The sequence below is a fragment of the Nerophis ophidion genome, linkage group LG01 (genome assembly GCF_033978795.1).
Source record: "Nerophis ophidion isolate RoL-2023_Sa linkage group LG01, RoL_Noph_v1.0, whole genome shotgun sequence".
Classification (NCBI taxonomy): Eukaryota; Metazoa; Chordata; class Actinopteri; order Syngnathiformes; family Syngnathidae; genus Nerophis; species Nerophis ophidion.
Genome location: NC_084611.1, coordinates 40715318 through 40735314, shown reverse-complemented (window position 1 = coordinate 40735314; position 19997 = coordinate 40715318). Strand labels below are relative to the sequence as shown.

Below are 19997 nucleotides of genomic sequence, written 5' to 3'. Positions count from 1 at the left end.
AAGTTGGGTTGCGGGGGCAGCAGCCTAAGCAGGGAAGCCCAGACTTCCCTCTCCCCAGCCATTTCGTTCAGCTCCTCCTGGGTGATCCCGAGGCGTTCCCAGGCAAGCCGGGAGACATAGTCTTACCAACGTGTCCCGGGTCTTCCCCGTGGCCTCCTACTGGCCGGACGTGTTCGAAACACCTCCCGAGGGAGGCCTTTGGGTAGCATCCTGACCAGATGCCCGAATCACCTCATCTGGCTCCTTTCTATCTCTCTCTCTCTCTCTCTCTATATATACATATATATATATAAAGCTTTCTATTTTAGTTACTTTATTGAGTTTACAACCCCCTGGCGTGGATTTGTTATAGTCAAAAGTTAAGTACCAATGATTGTCACATACACAATCAGGTGTGTGTGTGTCTTCTGCATTGGACCGATTCCCTTGTTCACCCCCTGGAAAGTGAGGGGAGCAGTGGGCAGCAACAATTTTTGGTGATTTAACTACCAATTCCAACCTTTGATGCAGAGTGCAAAGCAGGGAGGTAATGGATCCCATTGTTATAGTCTTGGGTATGACTTGGCCGGGGTTTGAACTCACAACCTACCGATCTCAGGGCGGACACTCTCACCACTAGGCCACTGAGTAGTAGTGGTAGTTGTACGATTGTTTGTAAATGTTGCAGTGTATAACTAAAGGTTTATAAAATTCCATCCATCCATTTTCTACCGCTTATTCCCTTTAAAAAAAACTGCATGTTGTATGCATGCGTGTTCCGAAATAGACTCAAACTCAATTCGATAAAGCAATAAACCCATCGCGTTACGAATGGGGTGTCAAACTCATTTTACCTCAGGGGCCGCATGGAGGAAAATCCATTCCCAATGGTAAAATCATGGCATGATAACTTCAAAATAAAGACAACTCCAGGTTGTTTACTTTGTTTTACTATGGACAAAAATAGAACAGGCACATTGTGAAAACGTACACATCACAAGTAATCCTCTGGAAAAAATACTTCAAGTTTGTTAAGAATTCTGAGGAAATTGCTGCAGTTTCAAAAACACAATGAGTTAAGAGGTTTCAGTTTATCTAAAAAACCAAGATTAAACTTTAAGTCGCAGTCTTCCTGGGATTGAACAAAAAACACAACATGCAAACTCTTTGAGGCATTAAACACCTCCTTTGTCATGTGCACGTATCAATCCAGAGTTAACTCAACACACCGTGAGAATCGGCGGTAAAACTATTCAAAAGGGTTAAGTTTTCTCACTATATTTTCATACCTCAGTTGGTGCCTGTCGTGACGGTAATCCTAGAACCCTTTGGGAGAACACCTTATTTCACCGGTTTGGTCCATGTGCCGCCTCTAATGGCTCTGATATTCAGAAACGTTTTGGGTGTATAGAAAAGAGTTTTATCTATCTATTATTATTAATATTATTATTATGGAAAACAGACGACAACGAGGCATCTTGCAATGGTAAAAGGTGATTTTCAAGACAAAAAATAATTTTGTAGGTAAAAGTTGATTATCCGAGTACACAAGATACTACCGTCTATTCTTTAACCCCAAACAAAGACACTATTGGGGAGTAAGGGTGCCAAATAACGATGTGTTTGAAGCGGAAGACACAAAACGGCAAGTATTAAGTTTTCATGCTTTACTTTATACTTCTTGCTGGTCCTAACAGAATTGCTATTGTGACATCTAGTGGACACATTCAGAACGGCAGTTTCTTTCATTAAAAAAAATAAATGCAACTCATTTTAATACTTGGCAAACCCATCAGGGGGCTGGATAAAACCTGTTGGCGGGCCTGATCCGGCCCACGGGCCGTATGTTTGACACCCCTGCGTTACAGCCTTGTTTTTTTACACCCAGTGTTTGATGGTAAAGTTTAAAAAAATAAAATAAAAAAAATGAACAAATATGCATCCCGACCCGTGTTGCACGTACCCGGAACAGCCAACGCTAGCTTCAGCAGCGCCCTGCTACTTCCAAAGGGCGACGTAAGCGGTTAACCAGCGGGCGCTTACTGCCCTTTTCACGCCATTCAATGAGACGCCAGAGACAGACAGACAGACGTGGGACAGACACGCAATGACAGCCGTCCAAGGTTAGCCAACTTTGCTCACTTTCCACACGCCGCTACTTCGTCACTCCATTCCCCTAAAATTGCATTTCAAATAATAATAATAATAATAAAAAAACACTCATTCTTTCCTCCCTTTCCAAAAACAGCTGACAGAGCTCACCGCAGCTAGCACACTCATGCTAACCCCGTGAAAACGAAAGCTGCTGTGTCAGCTTCACGGGGACCGCAACGGACAGGGCCGCGGCCGGTAGAAGGCTTGCTCTTAACGGGCAGTGGAAGTTCGCCACGTCCGATCGAGAGCGATTAATCCCGGATTAATGCTCCCCGTGCAGCAAAGGAAAAGCGTTAGCGTCCATGTTTTCTTCTTTTTAAACATCGACTTTCCGGCCAAGAGGCTCCGTGGCGGGATAAGAGCCCACGGGGGTTGGTGTCTCCTAACCGGACTGGTTCGTTCCGTGACACGCGTGTTGGAAGTCTCCCAGCATGTTAGACTCGCAGGCTGATTCTTGATGAGGCACACCGCTAGGGACGTCACCAAGGTTGAAAGATTGTTGGGGGTGTTCTTTGCACCAACGTAGTCTTTTATTTTATTGTATTTTTTTATTACAATTGTTGCTATGTTTTAAATTATTATTATTATTTTTTTAACTTGAACAACAAACATACGTTTATTATTCACACAAAAGTCAAGGCACTTTCAACATCAAGGAAAGAAAACTAAAGCAAATGCTGTGAGAAACAAATACAAGAAAAAAGGGAAAAAAATATATATATATCTGAAGAAAAAACACTAAAGGGGCTACCTATCTTTTATTTATTATTTTTGTCCTGTCCAGCTTTTCAGGCAAATCATATTGTTGCCCATAAAAAAAAAATATATATATATATATATATATATATATATATATATAATTTATTTTTTATGACAATTGTTGCTATGTTTTAAATTATTTTTTTCTTTTTTTATTGAACAAAGAACATTTATAATTCACACAAAAGTCTAGGCACTTTCAATATCAAGGAAAGAAAACTAAAGCAAATACATTGAGTAATAATAAAAAAGAATATGAAAAAAAAAATAAAAACATTTTTGTCCTGTCCAGCTTCTCAGGCAAATCACATTGTTGATGCAGACGCCTATATTTTTGTTTAAATTTAATTGAATTTAATTTGTTTTTTATTACAATTGCTGCTATATTTTAAATTATTCCCCCAAAAAATATTGAACAACAAACATATATATAATTTTCAAAAAAAGGCAGGTCACTTTCAACATCAAGGAAAGAAAACTAAAGCAAATAGAGAGTTATAATACAAAACAATATGAAAAAAAAACACACAAAAGGGGCTACCTATTATTTATTTATTTATTTATTATTTTTGTCCTGTCCAGCTTTTCAGGCAAATCATATTGTTGCCCATATTTAAAAAAAAAAATATATATATATTTTATTACAATTGTTGCTATCTTTTAAATTATTTTTTTCATTTTTTTTTCTTTTTTTATTGAACAAAGAACATTGATTGATTGATTGATTTAAACTGTTATTAGTAGATTGCACAGTTCAGTGCATATTCCGTACAATTGACCACTACAGGGTAACGCCCGAATACATTTTTCAACTTGTTAAAGTCGGGATCCACGTTAATCAATTCATGGTAACATACATTTATAATTCACACAAAAGTCAAGGCACTTTCAACATCAAGGAAAGAAAACTAAAGCAAATACATAAGAGTAATAATAAAAAAAAAATATGGAAAAATAAAATATATATATTTTTTGTCCTGTCCAGCTTCTCAGGCAAATCATATTGTTGATGCAGACGCCCATATTTTTTTATATTTTATTTTATATATTTTTTCATTACAATTGTTGCTATGTTTTAAATTATTTTTTTCTTTATCTTTTTTTTTATTGAACAAAGAACATACATTTAAATAATTCACACAAAAGTCAAGGCACTTTCAACATCAAGGAAAGAAAATTAAAGCAAATACAGAGAGTAATAATAAAAAATAATTTAAAAAAAAAATGAAAAAAGTGGCTACCTATTTTTTTTGTCCTGTCCAGCTTCTCAGGCAAATCACATTGTTGATGCAGATGCCCATATTTTTGTTTGGATTTAATTAATAGATTACATTTAATTTATTTAATTACAATTGTTGATATGTTTTAAATTATTTTTTTAATATTAATTTATTTTTATTTTTATTGAACAACAAATGCCATAAAGGCGAAAAAAATGTCTACATACATTTAAAACCAACCTGTTGTTATTCATTAGTATTACATTAGTGGGACGGCGTGGCGCAGTGGGAGAGTGGCCGTGCGCAACCCGAGGGTCACTGGTTCAAATCCCACCTAGAACCAACCTCGTCACGTCCGTTGTGTCCTGAGCAAGACACTTCACCCTTGCTCCTGATGGGTGCTGGTTGGCGCCTTGCATGGCAGCTCCCTCCATCAGTGTGTGAATGTGTGTGTGAATGGGTAAATGTGGAAGTAGTGTCAAAGCGCTTTGAGTACCTTGAAGGTAGAAAAGCGCTATACAAGTACAACCCATTTATTATTTATTTATTTATATATGTGTTATATCGTTTTGCCATATTTTCCATTGTTGCTGCTTTTTCATAAATTTTTGTTGTGAATTTTCCAAGTGTCTAGAGACTTTTTACTTTTTTCAATTAAAAACAACAAGTAACAAATCTAGCATCTTTTTCTGCTGTTATTATAGAATGTGCTAGTGTTTTGAGATTCTAATTCTGTCCCTCGATGTCTCCGAAGAAAAGCGAGTTGTTGCGAGCGTGACGTCACATTTGCCTTGCGCTGCTGCTCCAGTTAGACTTTCTCTCCTTGAAAGCTGCCAAAGTCCTCAATATTTGCACATTTTGTAGCTGGTTGTCGGCGGGTGTGTCTGTGATAGTTACGACATCAACATGAAAGATATGCTGACTAGAGGGATGCCCACTACGTCGATCGCGAGCTACCGGTTGATCGCACAGGGTGTATCAATCTATCGCCAGCCGGGCAATAAAAAAATAGACCTAAAAATTAGCGTTCATAAATCTTCACCAAGACGTCACTTGATTGACATTCAGGGTACCTAAGGGTCTTCTGAGATGACGCTGGCTACTGTGTGCTCATTCATTAAGAAAAAAATGACCGACAGGAAGGCAAGAAACACTTTTTATTTGAACAGACTCTTGCGCCGTTCCTTCCGTCAAAATATTTCAAATTTTTTAAAATAATGGTTAGGTTAATCTTGAGGGATGGGAATTTTACAACCACTTACAATTCAATTTAATTCTGATTCTTGGGGCAGTTATTCTATTTGAAATCGATTCACAATTCGACACGTGTCTCTTTTCCAAATGATTCTGGCAATGTAATATTTAGTGTATAAATGATCATAAACCCTTCCTCAAAACAAGTTACAGGTTACAATTGATTTTTTTTCCACCTCCCTTAGTAACAGGACAGAGAGGAAAACACAGGGATTAATGCAGGGTAATCATGGCCAAAATCTAAATCACAATTAATTGAACCTTCTACCTCCATTTCAAAACCCGTAGTATATTTTAAGTGGAGGGCATATTAATAAGAACACCATTACAAGGGGAAATGTAAGTACCGTAACCCACAAGGCGGTTTTATGTCAGTTAATGGCTGCAAATCTCCCACCCCTACCAGGGACACAATATAAGTATATATTTCCTTTTTCTTAAATTAAGTTGGAATACGGACTAAAACTAATTCTGTAAAAAAAATTGTTTATTTCATATATTAAAGTTTAATTTAATCAAACGCGGGAAGGCAACAAATGCTATTTTTCCCGTGTTTTACAGAAGTTTATATTCATTTTTTTTTTTTAATGATACAAAACCAGACAAAAATAAGTAAAATAATAAATATAATATATAATAAAAGGCAGTATGGTGGACTAGGGGTTAGTGCATGTGCCTCACAATACGGAGGTCCTGAGTAATCCGGAGTTCAATCCCAGGCCTGGGATCTTTCTGTGTGGAGTTTGCATGTTGTCCCCGTGACTGCGTGGGTTCCCTCCGGATACTCCGGCTTCCTCCCACCTCCAAAGACATGCACCTGGGGATAGGCCCCTCCACCTCCAAAGACATGCACCTGGGGATAGGATGATTGGCAACACTAAATGGTCCCTAGTGTGTGAATGTTGTCTGTTTATCTGTGTTGGCCCTGTGATGAGGTGGCGACTTGTCCAGGGTGTATTCTGCCTTCCGCCCGAATGCAGCAGAGATAGGCACCAGCACCCCCCGCGACCCCGAAAAAGGGACAAGCGGTAGAAAATAGATGGATGGAAAATTGTATTCATTGAGTTTTCCTTGCCCTTTTGTGGGTTCTTCCGAGGATGTTGTAGTCGTAATGATTTGTGCAGTCCTTTGAGACATTTGTGATTTGGGGCTATATAAATAAACATTGATTGATTGATGATAAGGCCTTGTCTACACAAATGGGGATGCTTTCAAAAACGCATATGCAGGGTTAAACAGATCGTTTCAAAACAGTCCCTGTCCATATGCAAATGAATACACCTGCCGTCAGGCACATTTTGTCCAATCAGAAGCCTGAAAAAGCAGCCACAGCCTCTGTTAGGATCAATATGTACATGGGTGACTGTGGAAGTAGTGTCAAAGCGCTTTGAGTACCTTGAAGGTAGAAAAGCGCTATACAAGTATAACCCATTTCCCATTTCTTACAATGGCCTGCAGCGGAGGTGACTTAAGAAATATTCCACATTTTTCAAAAATGTTTTATTTCCTGCGGCGAGCAAATGGTCCTCCTTACATATTTACCATTAGTAAGAATTGTTTTCTTGTTTTTGTTGACGCAGACACAGAAGACGCTAGTGAAACAGACCTCGCCAAGCACGATGAGGACGACTATGTGGAGATCAAGGAACAGTAAGTATTTTTTTTGCGTGCTTTGGGGTTGCCCAAAATAGATGATGTTTACCAGTGGTTCTTAACCTTTATTTTCTAGCGGCCCAACTTTTCCACTACAGGAAGGCCTAGGGCCCACTCAAATATTTACACTGAAATAGTAATCTTACTCTTGATTTTTATAGTATTCAGTTATTATATCCAACCTACTTACTGTTTAAAAAGTTGTCAAATTATATAAAACTATGTGTTAATTAATCAAAACATATTTTTTAATTTAACACATTAATTTAGGCTTAAGTCAGACTGATTAGATCAATAAGTAATAACCAAATGTGCTGCATAAGAAGGGGCTGACCAAAAATACATTTACATACCATTATGGTGTGCTAAAACAAATACACAAAATTAATACCTTATTTTTCGGACTATAAGAAGCATTTTTTTTCATAGTTTGGCCGGTGCGACTTATACTCAGGAGTGACTTATGTGTGAAATTATTAACACATTACCGTAAAATATCAAATAATATTATTTAGCTCATTCACATAAGAGACTAGACATATAAGATGTCATCGGATTTAGCAATTAAGAGTTACAGATTGTTTGGTAAAGGTGTAGCATGTTCTATAGGGGTGTAACGGTACACAAAAATTTCGGTTTGGTATGTACCTCGGTTTAGAGGTCACGGTTCGGTTCATTTTCGGTACAGCAAGAAAACAACAAAATATAAATTTTTTGGTTATTTATTTACCAAATTTGTAAACAATGGCTTTATCCTTTAAACATTGGGAACACTATAATAATTCTTCCCACGTTAATCCACATTAAACTTTCTCAAGTTGTTGCTTTGAATAAAACTTTTCTTCTACATATAAAAAGTGCAACATTAAACAATTTCAAGTCAACTCATCATGCTTAATTTATTACAGCATTTGGGAAACCTGTAGTTGACTTTTATTATGTAAATGTTATATTTTTGTCAACATGTGATAGCAGGGACCCTGCCATTCAAAACTAGGCTGCTACATTACTAATGATTAATATAACTATAGCTGAAAAAATAGTACAATAGCAATAGGAGAGACTATTCATCCCTGAACACCATGGAGTTCATGTGAAATAACAGACAGACAGGGCTTTGCTGCCCCTAACACACGCACACACACAGCAAAATGAGCTAACTTTACGCTAAAAGCTAATTAGCCTTCACCTCAAGCCAGAACTGCGAGCGAGCTGAGGTGCAGTTTAAGTTTCTAGAAGGTCAACGGGCTCACAGTGATGTTAGTAGTAGTTCTAACTATCAGGTGTTTTTTTATAATTTGGGGAGAGTACACTGTCCGCTTCTCACATGCTAAAAACCTATCTGCTCGTCGCTGAAGCATTGACTACATGCGCTCTGAATACGCACTGCTGATTGGCTGTTACATCGCTCTGAATACGCACTGCTGATTGGCTTTGTATGTCACCAATCAGATGGTTGTGTCGGTGGGACAATGATGGGGGCTGACACAGAGGCAGAAAGCAGAGCAGCTTGTTAAGACTTAAAGGGGAACATTATCACCAGACCTATGTAAGCGTCAATATATACCTTGATGGTGCAGAAAAAAGACCATATATTTTTTTAACCAATTTCCAAACTCTAAATGGGTGAATTTTGGCGAATTAAAGGCCTTTATAATTATCGCTCTGTAGGGGATGACGTCAGAATGTGACGTCGCCGAGGTAATACAGCCGCCATTTTAATTTTCAACCCATTGTTAACATTGGGTCTCAGCTCTGTTATTTTCCGTTTTTTGGACTATTTTTTGGAACCTTTGAGACATCATGCCTCCTCGGTGTGTTGTCGGAGGGTGTAACAACACTAACAGGGAGGGATTCAAGTTGCAACACTGGCCCGAAGATGCGAAAGTGTCTGCCGCCAGACCCCCATTGAATGTACCAAAGTGTCTCCACATTTTACCGGCGATGACAGACATGACACAGAGATATATGGATAACCTGCAGATGCATTTGCAATGATAAAGTCAACGAAATCACAAAGGATAGTTTTGTTGATGTTGACTTATGTGCTAATCAGACATATTTGGTCGCGGCGTGACTGCCAGTTAATCAATGTTAACATGCTACGCTAATCGACGCTAACATGCTATTTACCGGCGGTGCTAAAGCAGGCATGGCACAGAGATGTATGGATAACCTGCAGATGCATTTGCAACGATAAAGTCACAGAAATCACAAAGGTGAGTTTTGTTGATGTTGACTTATGTGCTAATCAGACATATTTGGTCGCGGCGTGACTGCCAGTTAATCGATGCTAACATGCTATGCTAATCGACGCTAACATGCTATTTACCGGCGGTGCTAAAGCAGGCATGGCAAAGAGATGTATGGATAACCTGCAGATGCATTTGCAACGATAAAGTCACAGAAATCACAAAGGAGAGTTTTGTTGATGTTGACTGCCAGCTAATCGATGCTAACATGCTACGCTAATCGATGCCAACATGCTATTTACCGGCGATGCTAAAGCAGACATGGCACAGAGATGTATGGATAACCTGCAGATGCATTTGCAACTATATTACGTTTCCTTCCACCCACATTTAATGCGAACAAAACACTTACCAATCGACGGATTTAAGTTGCTCCAGTGTCACAAGATGCGAAAGTCCTGATCGTTTGGTCCGCACATTTTACCGGCGATGCTAACGCAGCTATTCGGCCATGCTATGGCTATGAATAGCGTCAATAGCTATTCGCTCAATAGCTTCAGTTTCTTCTTCAATACTTTCATACTCCAACCATCCGTTTTAATACATGCGTAATCTGTTGAATCGCTTAAACCGCTGAAATCTGAATCTGAATCCGAGCTAACGTCGCTATATCTTGCTGTGCTATTCACCATTGTTTGTTTACATTGGCAGCACTGTATGACGTCACAGGGAAATGGATAGTGGCATCGCAAATAGCGAAAATCAAGCACTTTAAAGCTTTTTTTTAGGGATATTCGGAGACCGGTAACATTTTGAAAAAAACTTCAAAAAATACAACATGCCACTGGGAACTGATTTTTATTGTTTTTAACCCTTTTGAAATTGTGATAATGTTCCCCTTTAAGCTTACAAAGTCGTTCGATACACCTCCGAACCGGACCGAAAGCCCCGTACCGAAACGGATCAGTACAAATACACGTACCGTTACACCCCTAATGTTCTATATGTTATAGTTATTTGACAGAAAGTAACAATAAGAAAGTAACCAGTTAATAACATTAAAGGCCTACTGAAACACACTACTACCGACCAAGCAGTCTGATAGTTTATATATCAATGATGAAATCTTAACATTGCAACACATGCCAATACGGCCAGGTTAGTTTACTAAATTGCAATTTTAAATTTCGCGCGGAAGTATCATGCTAAAACGTCGCGTGCGCTTGACGTCACACATTGTAGAGGACATTTTGTTCCAGCACTGTTCACAGCTATAAGTCGTCTCTTTTCATCGCATAATACCACAGTATTATGGACAACTGTGTTGCTGAATCTTTTGCAATGTGTTCAATGAATAATGGCGACGTCAAAGAAGAAAGCAGTAGGTGGGAAGCGGTGTATTGCGGCCGGCTTTAGCAACACAAACACAGCCGGTGTTTCATTGTTTACATTCCCAAAAGATGACGGTGAAGCTTTACTATGGAACAGAGCGGTCAAGCGAACATGGTTGGATTAGACCACACACACAAAGTACAGTCTATTATGTAGCGATCTTTTCGAAAGATCATGTTTCGAAGAGGGTCCCTTGCGAAGGGCAGAGATGGGCATCGCCACCACCCGTCGACTGGTGCTGAAGAAAGGTGCGGGGCCGACCTTCAGGTCGTACAGGTATGACCATATGATCTCACTAAAACACTAGTAACACAATGAGCAGATAAGGGATTTTCCAGAATTATCCTAGTAAATTTGTCTAATAACATCTGAATCGCTCCCACTGTATAGTATTTTTTTTTTTTGTAGTCCTTGTCTCTCACTTTCCTCATCCACAAATCTTTCATCCTCGCTCAAATTCATTGGGAAATTGTCGCTTTCTCGGTCCGAATCGCTCTCGCTGCTGGTGGCCATGATTGTAAACAATGTACAGATGTGAGGAGCTCCACAACCCGTGAAGTCACGCGCATATCGTCTGCTACTTCCGGTACAGGCAAGGCTTTTTTATAAGCGACCAAAAGTTGCGAACTTTATCGTGGATGTTCTCTACTAAATCCTTTCAGCAAAAATATGGCAATATCGCGAAATGATCAAGTATGACACACAGAATGGACCTGCTATCCCCGTTTAAATAAGAAGATCTCATTTCAGTAGGCCTTTAACAAGTAGATAAAACATTTTATTGAGAAAATAATTGAACCGTAAATAAGGCAATATGTTACGGCATACGCCAGCAGCCAAATTAGGAGCCTTTTTAACCAGTTTTGAAATGATTCTATTATTATTTATTTACTAAGTAATACATTTTTAATTCATATCCTTCTCGCAGTAGGTTACTATATGTATTGCAGTAGAGATTTTAGACCATAATGCCCATTCCTAGTGTGTGTTAAAGCTTTTTTTGGAGGCATTTTTATTGAAAAAATTGTCCACGGGGCACAGTGCACGATATCTGCTGTTTGTGTACTTTCCAGAATGTACCAGGACAAGCTGGCCTCCTTAAAAAGACAACTGCAGCAATTACAAGAAGGTAAGATTGATGCTGCACATAAGTAGTTTATATAGTGGGATGTGTCGCTCAGCATTTTCTCTGAATGTTGCTGGAAACACACAGTTTTACTTGCCTTTTCCACCAAAACGTCCAGGAACATTTAGTTTCTGGTAACTGTCGTTCCTGGATTTAAAAGGTTCCTGTGGCCCATTGTGCCGTGGGATTTTCCCAGCTTAATGTGGTCATTCAATAAGATATGTTCATCGTTGCAAAATGAGCCTAAAAGTCTGTAGCTTAAATGCTAATGGACAGTCTTTGTCCCCGATTGAGACATTCAAAGACTTCAATGAATTTTGAAGGGAATCTGCACTTGTCCAACATAGGGTTGTACGGTATACCGGTACTAGTATAGTATCGTGGCACTAACAAAACAAAAACGGTACTACACTATGTTTGAAAAGTACCGGTTCCACATTTTTTCCTGACATGACGGCGCATCGTCATGTCATGACATATTTGGTTTTACGAGCACAGGAGCATGTTCGGCAGTGCACAATCACAGAGTACTTACAAGCAGACAATGTGAGGAGACAGAAAAGGGAGATTTGACATATTTTGGCCTAAAAACTAAAGATGAAGGTGAAGCTATAATACTGAAACAGCCACAGGAAGAGGTGCTTGAAGACATGGCTAGCTAGCTAGCAGCTAAAATCCATCCGCAGTCGGCAGCATAGACATCTTATGAGTAGACGCGGCATTGGCTGCTGTGACGCGAAAAATTGGGCCGCCATCTTGAAGTGGTGATGAGGAGCCGGCGAGCAACCTAAACTGACAGTTGACAGGTGGAAAACAAAGATGCCGTTCATCGTTTTCCTGTTCAATTGAGCGGACTGTTGAAAATAGGAATCGGGGGATTACTTTTCACAAGTAAGATTTAACATTAACGTACTATTGGTTGTATTTTGTGAAAAGAATATTACCACAGAGTTGAGAAGGAGCAAATATCTTTAATAGTCCTGAAATTATAGCCGCTAGCAAACAAGAGTATGACCATAATATAATTGCTTGTCAACGAAATTAATTACTATTAAAAATGTCATACTTGAATAACATAAAGTTGAAATACATGAGGAAAATAAATATTGTAAAAGCCAACAGGGGTAAAAGTCACTCTGCAGAAAAAGGCCATTAGTATTGTGTCCAATGTTCACTACAGACATCATTCAAATCCACTGTTTATGGACTTAAAGCAACTTAAACCGAACGATGTGATCAACTTTAAAACTGCTCAAATTATGATTAGGGCATCCAAAACTTTCTACCATCCAATATACAGAACCTATTCCATGATAGATATGATCACCATAGTTACAATTTAAGAGGAAACAACAAATTATATTTGCCTAAATTTAAAACCACTTTAAAATCGTGGAGTCACTCTGTGGAACAACGTAGGGGACAAGTTAAAAATGTGTTCTAGCATGATTCAATTTAAAACACTGTTTAAAAAATAAGTACTGAAAAAGTACGAGGAGGAAAGAGAGTGATGCCCTCAGCACAGAGCGATGGGAGAGAGGTGTATGGTCGGAGAGTGTTTGGGCCCGTGTGTGCGTGTGTGTGTTTTGTCTCGTCTTGTCTTGTCTCATAGTATTGTTAGTGTACAGGATTTTTTCTTGTTTTTGTTTATAGAGTATTGTTCTTGTATTATATTGATTATGTTAAATGTGGAATGAGTGAGAGGGGTTGGGATATTATAAGCATATGCTTTATCCAACCCCTTTTCAAGCCTTGCATAAATATCTCTGCCAAAATGTAAAAAACAAACAAACCTGTGTTTAGTTTTACTGTGCAGGTTTGACATAAATATTTCAATTCAATTCAATTCAAAAGTTAGGACCACAGTCCAGATTGTCTAGTGGGGGGGTAATGTATGTTAGCTAACTAGACAATCAAATGGACAGTGGCTATACACTATTAGACAAGTCTAAATTTAGTCTAGCTTTCCAACCCAAAACAATCACTTTAAAAACATCATTCAAGGGAAGAATGTCATACAAAATATCAATACAAAGTGTCAAGACAGAATAAACTCTCTGCTGCTGCAGCAACAGAGATACAGTCTATAGGTCCCTAAGATATATAGATATCTAATGTATTCATACATTGTTTATGTAGGATATACGCATGTATATATAATCTAATCATATTGTTTCTTTAACTTAAAAAAAGATGACCGTTTTTTCCCCCCTTCTCTGGGATTATATTCCCAGTTTTGATCTCGGACGTCTGGTCACTTATAACATATAAGAATATTCTATTACTGTTAAGTAAACTATGAATTATAAAACGTGTCCTTTATCATAGTTACTAGGGGTGTAACGGTACGTGTATTCGTATTGAACCGTTTCGGTACGGGGGTTTCGGTTCGGTTCAAAGGTGTACCGAACGAGTTTCCACACGGACATATTAAGTAGCGTACCGCACGTAGTGTAAACAATGCGCACCGAGGCACAACACATGGCATGCTAGCAGCAACAGAGCTACGATAGACTGACCATACTTCCTCTTTTCACCGGATATGTCCTATTTTGCGGGGCTGCCCGGGTGGAGTTTGTTAAATGCCTCAAATGTCCGGCATTTTAAGATAGGGTTGCGTGTATTTTCAATGTACGTTCAGGGTTAAGAATGGGTTTAAAACAAAACAAATTTTGCACGCAGCAGCATTCGTGAGGGAGGGGCAGAGACAGAGAGAACGAGAGAGTTATGATAAACGCGCATGCGTCGCCAGGCTCTGCTTTTTACCCATAGATTTATCAGATTTAATTTTTTATTATCTATAGCAGGGGTGTCAAAGCTGTTTTTTTTCTTTCAAACTGTCATAGCTCAAAACATAATATTGAATCAAAATCAATGTTATTATGAATTATTGACCTATCCAAGGTTCCCATTACTACACCTGACATCCATTGTAATGATATCAAGTACAAGAGCGTATCTAGTTGATACTACTATGATTACATCGATATTTTTTATCTTCAGGATATTGGGATATGAGTTTTGGTCCATATTGTTTAGCCCTACAATTGAGCCTTGCAGTAGGCCTTATGAGGGCATTGAGTTTATATGTCTGAGTGTACATGTGCACGTTCAGTGTTAATAATGAAATTGTGCTATTTTAGACATTTCATATTGCTACTTTTTTTTTTGTCCTACTAATTTGTTTCATTTAGTAACACCGGTACTACGTGTGAAAAAGCTGAGCGTACAGCTTTGATATTGTTACATCCCCACCTGCCGGCTGCAGCTTATTTTACAATATGTAGTGGAGCAAAAAAGTGAGGCAGATGAGTTGATGGATTTTTTTCCACGTTTGGTGCTGATAAGCAGGTTCTAGGGACACATCTGACATTAAAAAAAAATTGCTGAGGAGCCAAATTTGAGATGCTCGCAAACACATGTCGCTGTTTGCAGGCACACTGCAGGAGTATCAGAAGAGGATGAAGAAGTTAGACCAGCAGTATAAAGAGAGACTCCGCAATGCAGGTGAGTGACATGACAATAAATGAGGTAACAAAAAAGGGCCTTATCTGCATTTTAAATCATATTCTTCTTCTTTCTTTCCACAGATCTCTTTCTCAAGCTTGAGGTAATTGAGTGCACCAACAAACTTTTCTTTTGTGGTCTTTAGGGATGATGTTCGAAACACAGTTCTCCCGATGCTTTTATAAGAAAAGAATAAAGATGTCTGATAATGGCTTTTTTGACGATATTCCGATATTGTCCAACTCTTAATTACCGATTCCGATATCAACCTATACCGATATATCCAGTCATGGAATAAACACATTATTATGCCTAATTTTGTTGTGATGCCCTGCTGGATGCATTAAACTATGTAACAAGGTTTTTCTTAGGGGAGACCGGTGCAATGGACGTCGAGTGGGTCTAGCATAATATTGTGAAAGTCCAGTCCACAGTGGATTTAACATAATAGTGAGAGTCCAGTCCATAGTGGATTTAACATAATAGTGAGAGTCCAGTCCATAGTGCATTTAACATAATAGTGAGAGTCCAGTCCATAGTGGATGTAACATAATAGTGAAAGTCCAGTCCATAGTGGATGTAACATAATGGTGAGAGTCCAGTCCATAATGGATCTAACATAATAGTGAGAATCCAGTCCACAGGGGATCTAACATAATAGTGAGAGTCCAGTCCATAGTGGGGCCAGCAGGAGACCATCCCGAGCGGAGATAGGTTAGCAGCGCAGAGATGTCCCCAACCGATGCACAGGCGAGCGGTCCACCAGCCAGCACTTCATTCCAGGCCACCGAACCTGTGCCCCCCCCTCCACACGGGAGAGGGGGGCAGAGCATAAAAGAAAAAAAACGGCAGATCAACTGGTCTATAAAGGGGGTCTATTTAAAGGCTACAGTATATAAATGAGTTTTAAGATGGGACTTAAATGCTTCTACTGAGGTAGCATCTCTAACTGTTACCGGGAGGGCATTCCAGAGTACTGGAGCCCCAATAGAAAACGCTCTGTAACCCGCAGACTTTTTTTGGGCTCTGAGAATCACAAATAAGCCGGAGTTCTTTGAACATCATCCCTAGTGGTCTTTTTATGGCGCTTACTCACTCTTTGGCCCCGTTTACACTAAGGTTATCCAGGGTAAATCACACCTAACCTTATTCGTGTCCACACACAACAATGCCATCGTTTTATACACCCCCGCCCCCTTCCGTCCGTCGGCGCAACGCGATGTAGTACGCATGCGAGGAAAATGCGCACGTCATAGCCACCTCCAGTGTTGCTTTGTGTGCAAGTTCTTGAATTTAATTTAACTGAACAATATCTAGTGTTGTGGTATTTCAATTAACTGGAATCCAGTGTGCCATGGGGCCCTATTGTAGTGAATAACACCTGAGCTATCATAAACTAATCAAATCTTTATTAGACACGTAAACAATGTGACAAAGAAAATTTTACAGCAATCAATCTAGGGATGTAGATATCTGGTCAGGACACTCCTCACTAGTTTGCCTTCACCTTCATTGTCCATTCCTTTTTGCTGACTTTATATACCCTGGACCTAGACGTTTAGCCCCCGACATACATGGCGGACAATAACTGATACAGTCTGCTTTGCCAGTCTAAAAGCATTTGACGTTTTCCGTTGTCTTCCCTCTATGGCCAGGTAATACAAAGCACATGCTACCTTTTTTTTTTATCACATCCACGAGAGCCCGCATTCTCGATGACTCTCCTTCGACAAATGGACAAAGTTTTCCCCTAAGTCAAATCATAGCTGACCTGGACATTCCAATGTGCTCTTTCTGTCTGAGAAGTGTTGTATCCCAAATAGCGGCAATTGGTTTCTCTTAAGGTATTCATGTGTGATTTCCACAAGCGTCTGTACATGTAGTACAAGGAGAAACACGGGCATGTCTGGATGACTCACCTCAGTCTTTCTAATGGTTACCTCCGAGCTACGAAAGCGATTGTTATAAAGCTGACTGTGGCGCGGTCTTCCTGACATCACTTCCTGTGTGGGCGCGGTCTTTCTGCCGTCACTTCCTCTCCGCACTCAGTTTGTAAACGATCAATGAGTCCTTACAAAGATGTTATAAAGCTGACTGTGGCGCGGTCTTCCTGACATCACTTCCTGTGTGGGGGCGGTCTTTCTGGCATCACTTCCTCTCCGCACTCAGTTTGTAAACGATCAATGAGTCCTTACAAAGATTCAAGAAATACACGGTGCACTTAGGAGGGGGACCTTAAAGTTAAATTTAAAGTACCAATGATTGTCACACACACACTAGGTGTGGTGAAATTTGTCCTCTGCATTGAACCTATCCCTTTGTTCACCCCCTTGGAGGTGAGGGGAGCAGTGGGCAGCAGCGGTGCCGCGCCCGGGAATCTTTTTTGGTGATTTAACCCCCAATTCCAACCCTTGATGCTGAGTGCCAAGCAGGGAGGTAATGGGTCCCATTTTTATAGTCTTTGGTATGACTCGGCCAGGATTTGAACTCACAACTAACCTGATCTCAGGGCGGACACCCTAACCACTAGGCCACTGAGTAGGTTAACGCTGGGTAAGTGTGGTTGAAACGAGGCTTGGACTAAATAATTATTTGTTTAAGGGGTTAAACGACTTAGCGTAGACATGGACTTAGTCCTGTGTCTTGTGCAGACGGATCAAGTGGAGAGAAACTACAACAAGGAGAAGAAGGCGGCAGTGAAGGAGTTTGACGACAAGAAGGTGGAACTGAAGGAAAACCTCATCGCCGAGCTGGAGGAGAAGAAAAAGATGATCGAAAATGAAAAGCTAACCATGGAGCTAACCGGCGGTAAAATGAAATTTTTTTGTTTGTTATATGTTCCAAAAAGTCAAACAGAAACCAAATAGTACAACATTTAAGCAATTTTGATAGAGATACGGAAAATGTTATCTTCCAACCGATATCGGTTACTTTCGGCTTCTCAAGACTGATTAACAGATAACTTATTTGTGTGTATAATTTTTTAGATGTAATTTAACTGTAAATTCTTAGTGGCTGACTCTGGAGCAGCTTCTTTAGCAACAAGCGTCTTCTCAGGCTTTCAAAACACCGTCGTATTGATGCTGGCATTTGAACTGGCTTATAAGGTTCGATGTGTTGACGCGCATTGTTGTTTCCCTCCTCGCGGGCTGTTTAGAGAACATATAGTGACATAACACGGACAGAGATAAAAGCTTTTGGAGGAAAGTTCTGTGGTCAGATAAAACAAAAAAATTAGCTGTTTGGCCACAATACCCAGCAATGTGTTTGGAGGAGAAAAGGTGAGGCCTTTAAACCCAGGAGCACCAACCCTACCGTCAAGCATGGTGGTGGTAGTATTATTCTCTGGGCCTGTTTGGCTGCCAATGGAACTGGTGCTTTACAGAAAGTAAATGGGACAATGAAAAAGGAGGATTACCATATTTCCCGCACTATAAGGCGCACCGGAATATAAGGCGCACCTTCAATGAATGGCCTATTTTAAAACTTTGTTCATATAAAAGGCACACCGCATTATAAGGCGCAATAGTAGAGACTGGGGTTACGTTATGCATCCACTAGATGAAGTTGCGCTTAAGGGAATGTCAACAAAACAGTCAGAGGTCAGTTAAACTTTGATAGATTACAAACCAGCGCTCTGACAACTCCATTCACTACCAAAATGAATGAACAGCTGTTTTATTATTTTCCCCGAGGTAAAGTCAGTGACATGGTATTTTGTTTATCTTTTAACAACAGCAAGGTATAACATGTAGTACAACATTTATATCACATAGTGGAGGGGAACTTTTCCTCGATTCAATAAACACGTAAAAAACAGTCTTATACTGTTACGGTAAATCAAAGGTTAGTGTAATCACAATATAGTAACACTCAAAACAGTGCAAAGCAATAACAATATATCAATAACTCAATGTTGCTCAAACATTGACGTCAGACAACACAACACACAAAATAAACATGTAAGCTCACTCTATGAAGTTATTCCTCATCCACGAATCCCTCAAATTCTTCTTCGTCAGTGTCCGAATTAAACAGTTGGGCGAACACAGTTGTCTAGGAAACTCTGTTTAGTCTTCTTTACTTGGCGCAGGTCATCTTGTTGCTTCCTCCACTTCCGCACCATTGATTCGTTAATGTTAAATTCTCTCGCTGCTGCTCTATTCCCGTGTTCCACTGCGTGACTGATCGCCTTGAGTTTAAACTCTGCGTCCTAAGCGTGTCTCTTAATAGGAGCCATTTTGGAGTCTTTACATAAACACACAAATGGAAATGAAACGGCACACCTCGCGCAGTCATATATCCCAGTTTCTTTGTCTTTTGTGGGGGAAAATGAAGTTGCCGGCTGCCTACCGTAGTTGCGAGACCTGTTGTGGCTCAATATTGGTCCATATATAAGGCGCACTGGATTATAAAGCGCACTGTCAGCTTTTGAGAAAATTTGAAGTTTTTAGGTGCGCCTTATAGTCCGGAAAATACGGTACCTCCAAATTGTTCAGGACAACCTAAAATCATCAGCCCGGAGGTTGGGTCTTGGGCGCAGTTGGGTGTTCCAACAGGACTATGACCCCAAACAAACGTCAAAAGTGGTAAAAGAATGGCTAAATCAGGCTAGAATGAAGGTTTTAGAATGGCCTTCTCAAAGTCCTGACTTAAACGCGTGGACAATGCTGAAGAAACAAGTCCACGTCAGAAAACCAACAAATTTAGCTGAACTGCACAAATTTTGTCTAGAGTAGTGGTCAAAAATTCTTGCCAGAA

At 39.7% G+C, this 19997-nt stretch overlaps 1 protein-coding gene across 6 annotated transcripts in view; it reads left to right on the top strand.

The window, feature by feature from the left end:
• The window catches only part of suds3 (SDS3 homolog, SIN3A corepressor complex component), a 48201-nt gene that overhangs the window by 7368 nt on the left and 20836 nt on the right, over positions 1 to 19997 (top strand). For 3 of the 6 annotated variants that reach the window (XM_061902980.1, XM_061902963.1, XM_061902971.1), the window contains exons 2-6: positions 6947 to 7016; positions 11677 to 11732; positions 15165 to 15236; positions 15320 to 15339; positions 17888 to 18044. In XM_061902980.1, the coding sequence (XP_061758964.1) occupies positions 6947 to 7016; positions 11677 to 11732; positions 15165 to 15236; positions 15320 to 15339; positions 17888 to 18044 (375 nt within the window). Of the gene's footprint in view, positions 1 to 1948; positions 2103 to 6946; positions 7017 to 11676; positions 11733 to 15164; positions 15237 to 15319; positions 15340 to 17887; positions 18045 to 19997 lie in introns of those variants that run through there. The other 3 variants (XM_061902986.1, XM_061903006.1, XM_061902995.1) reach the window with 3 other exon arrangements.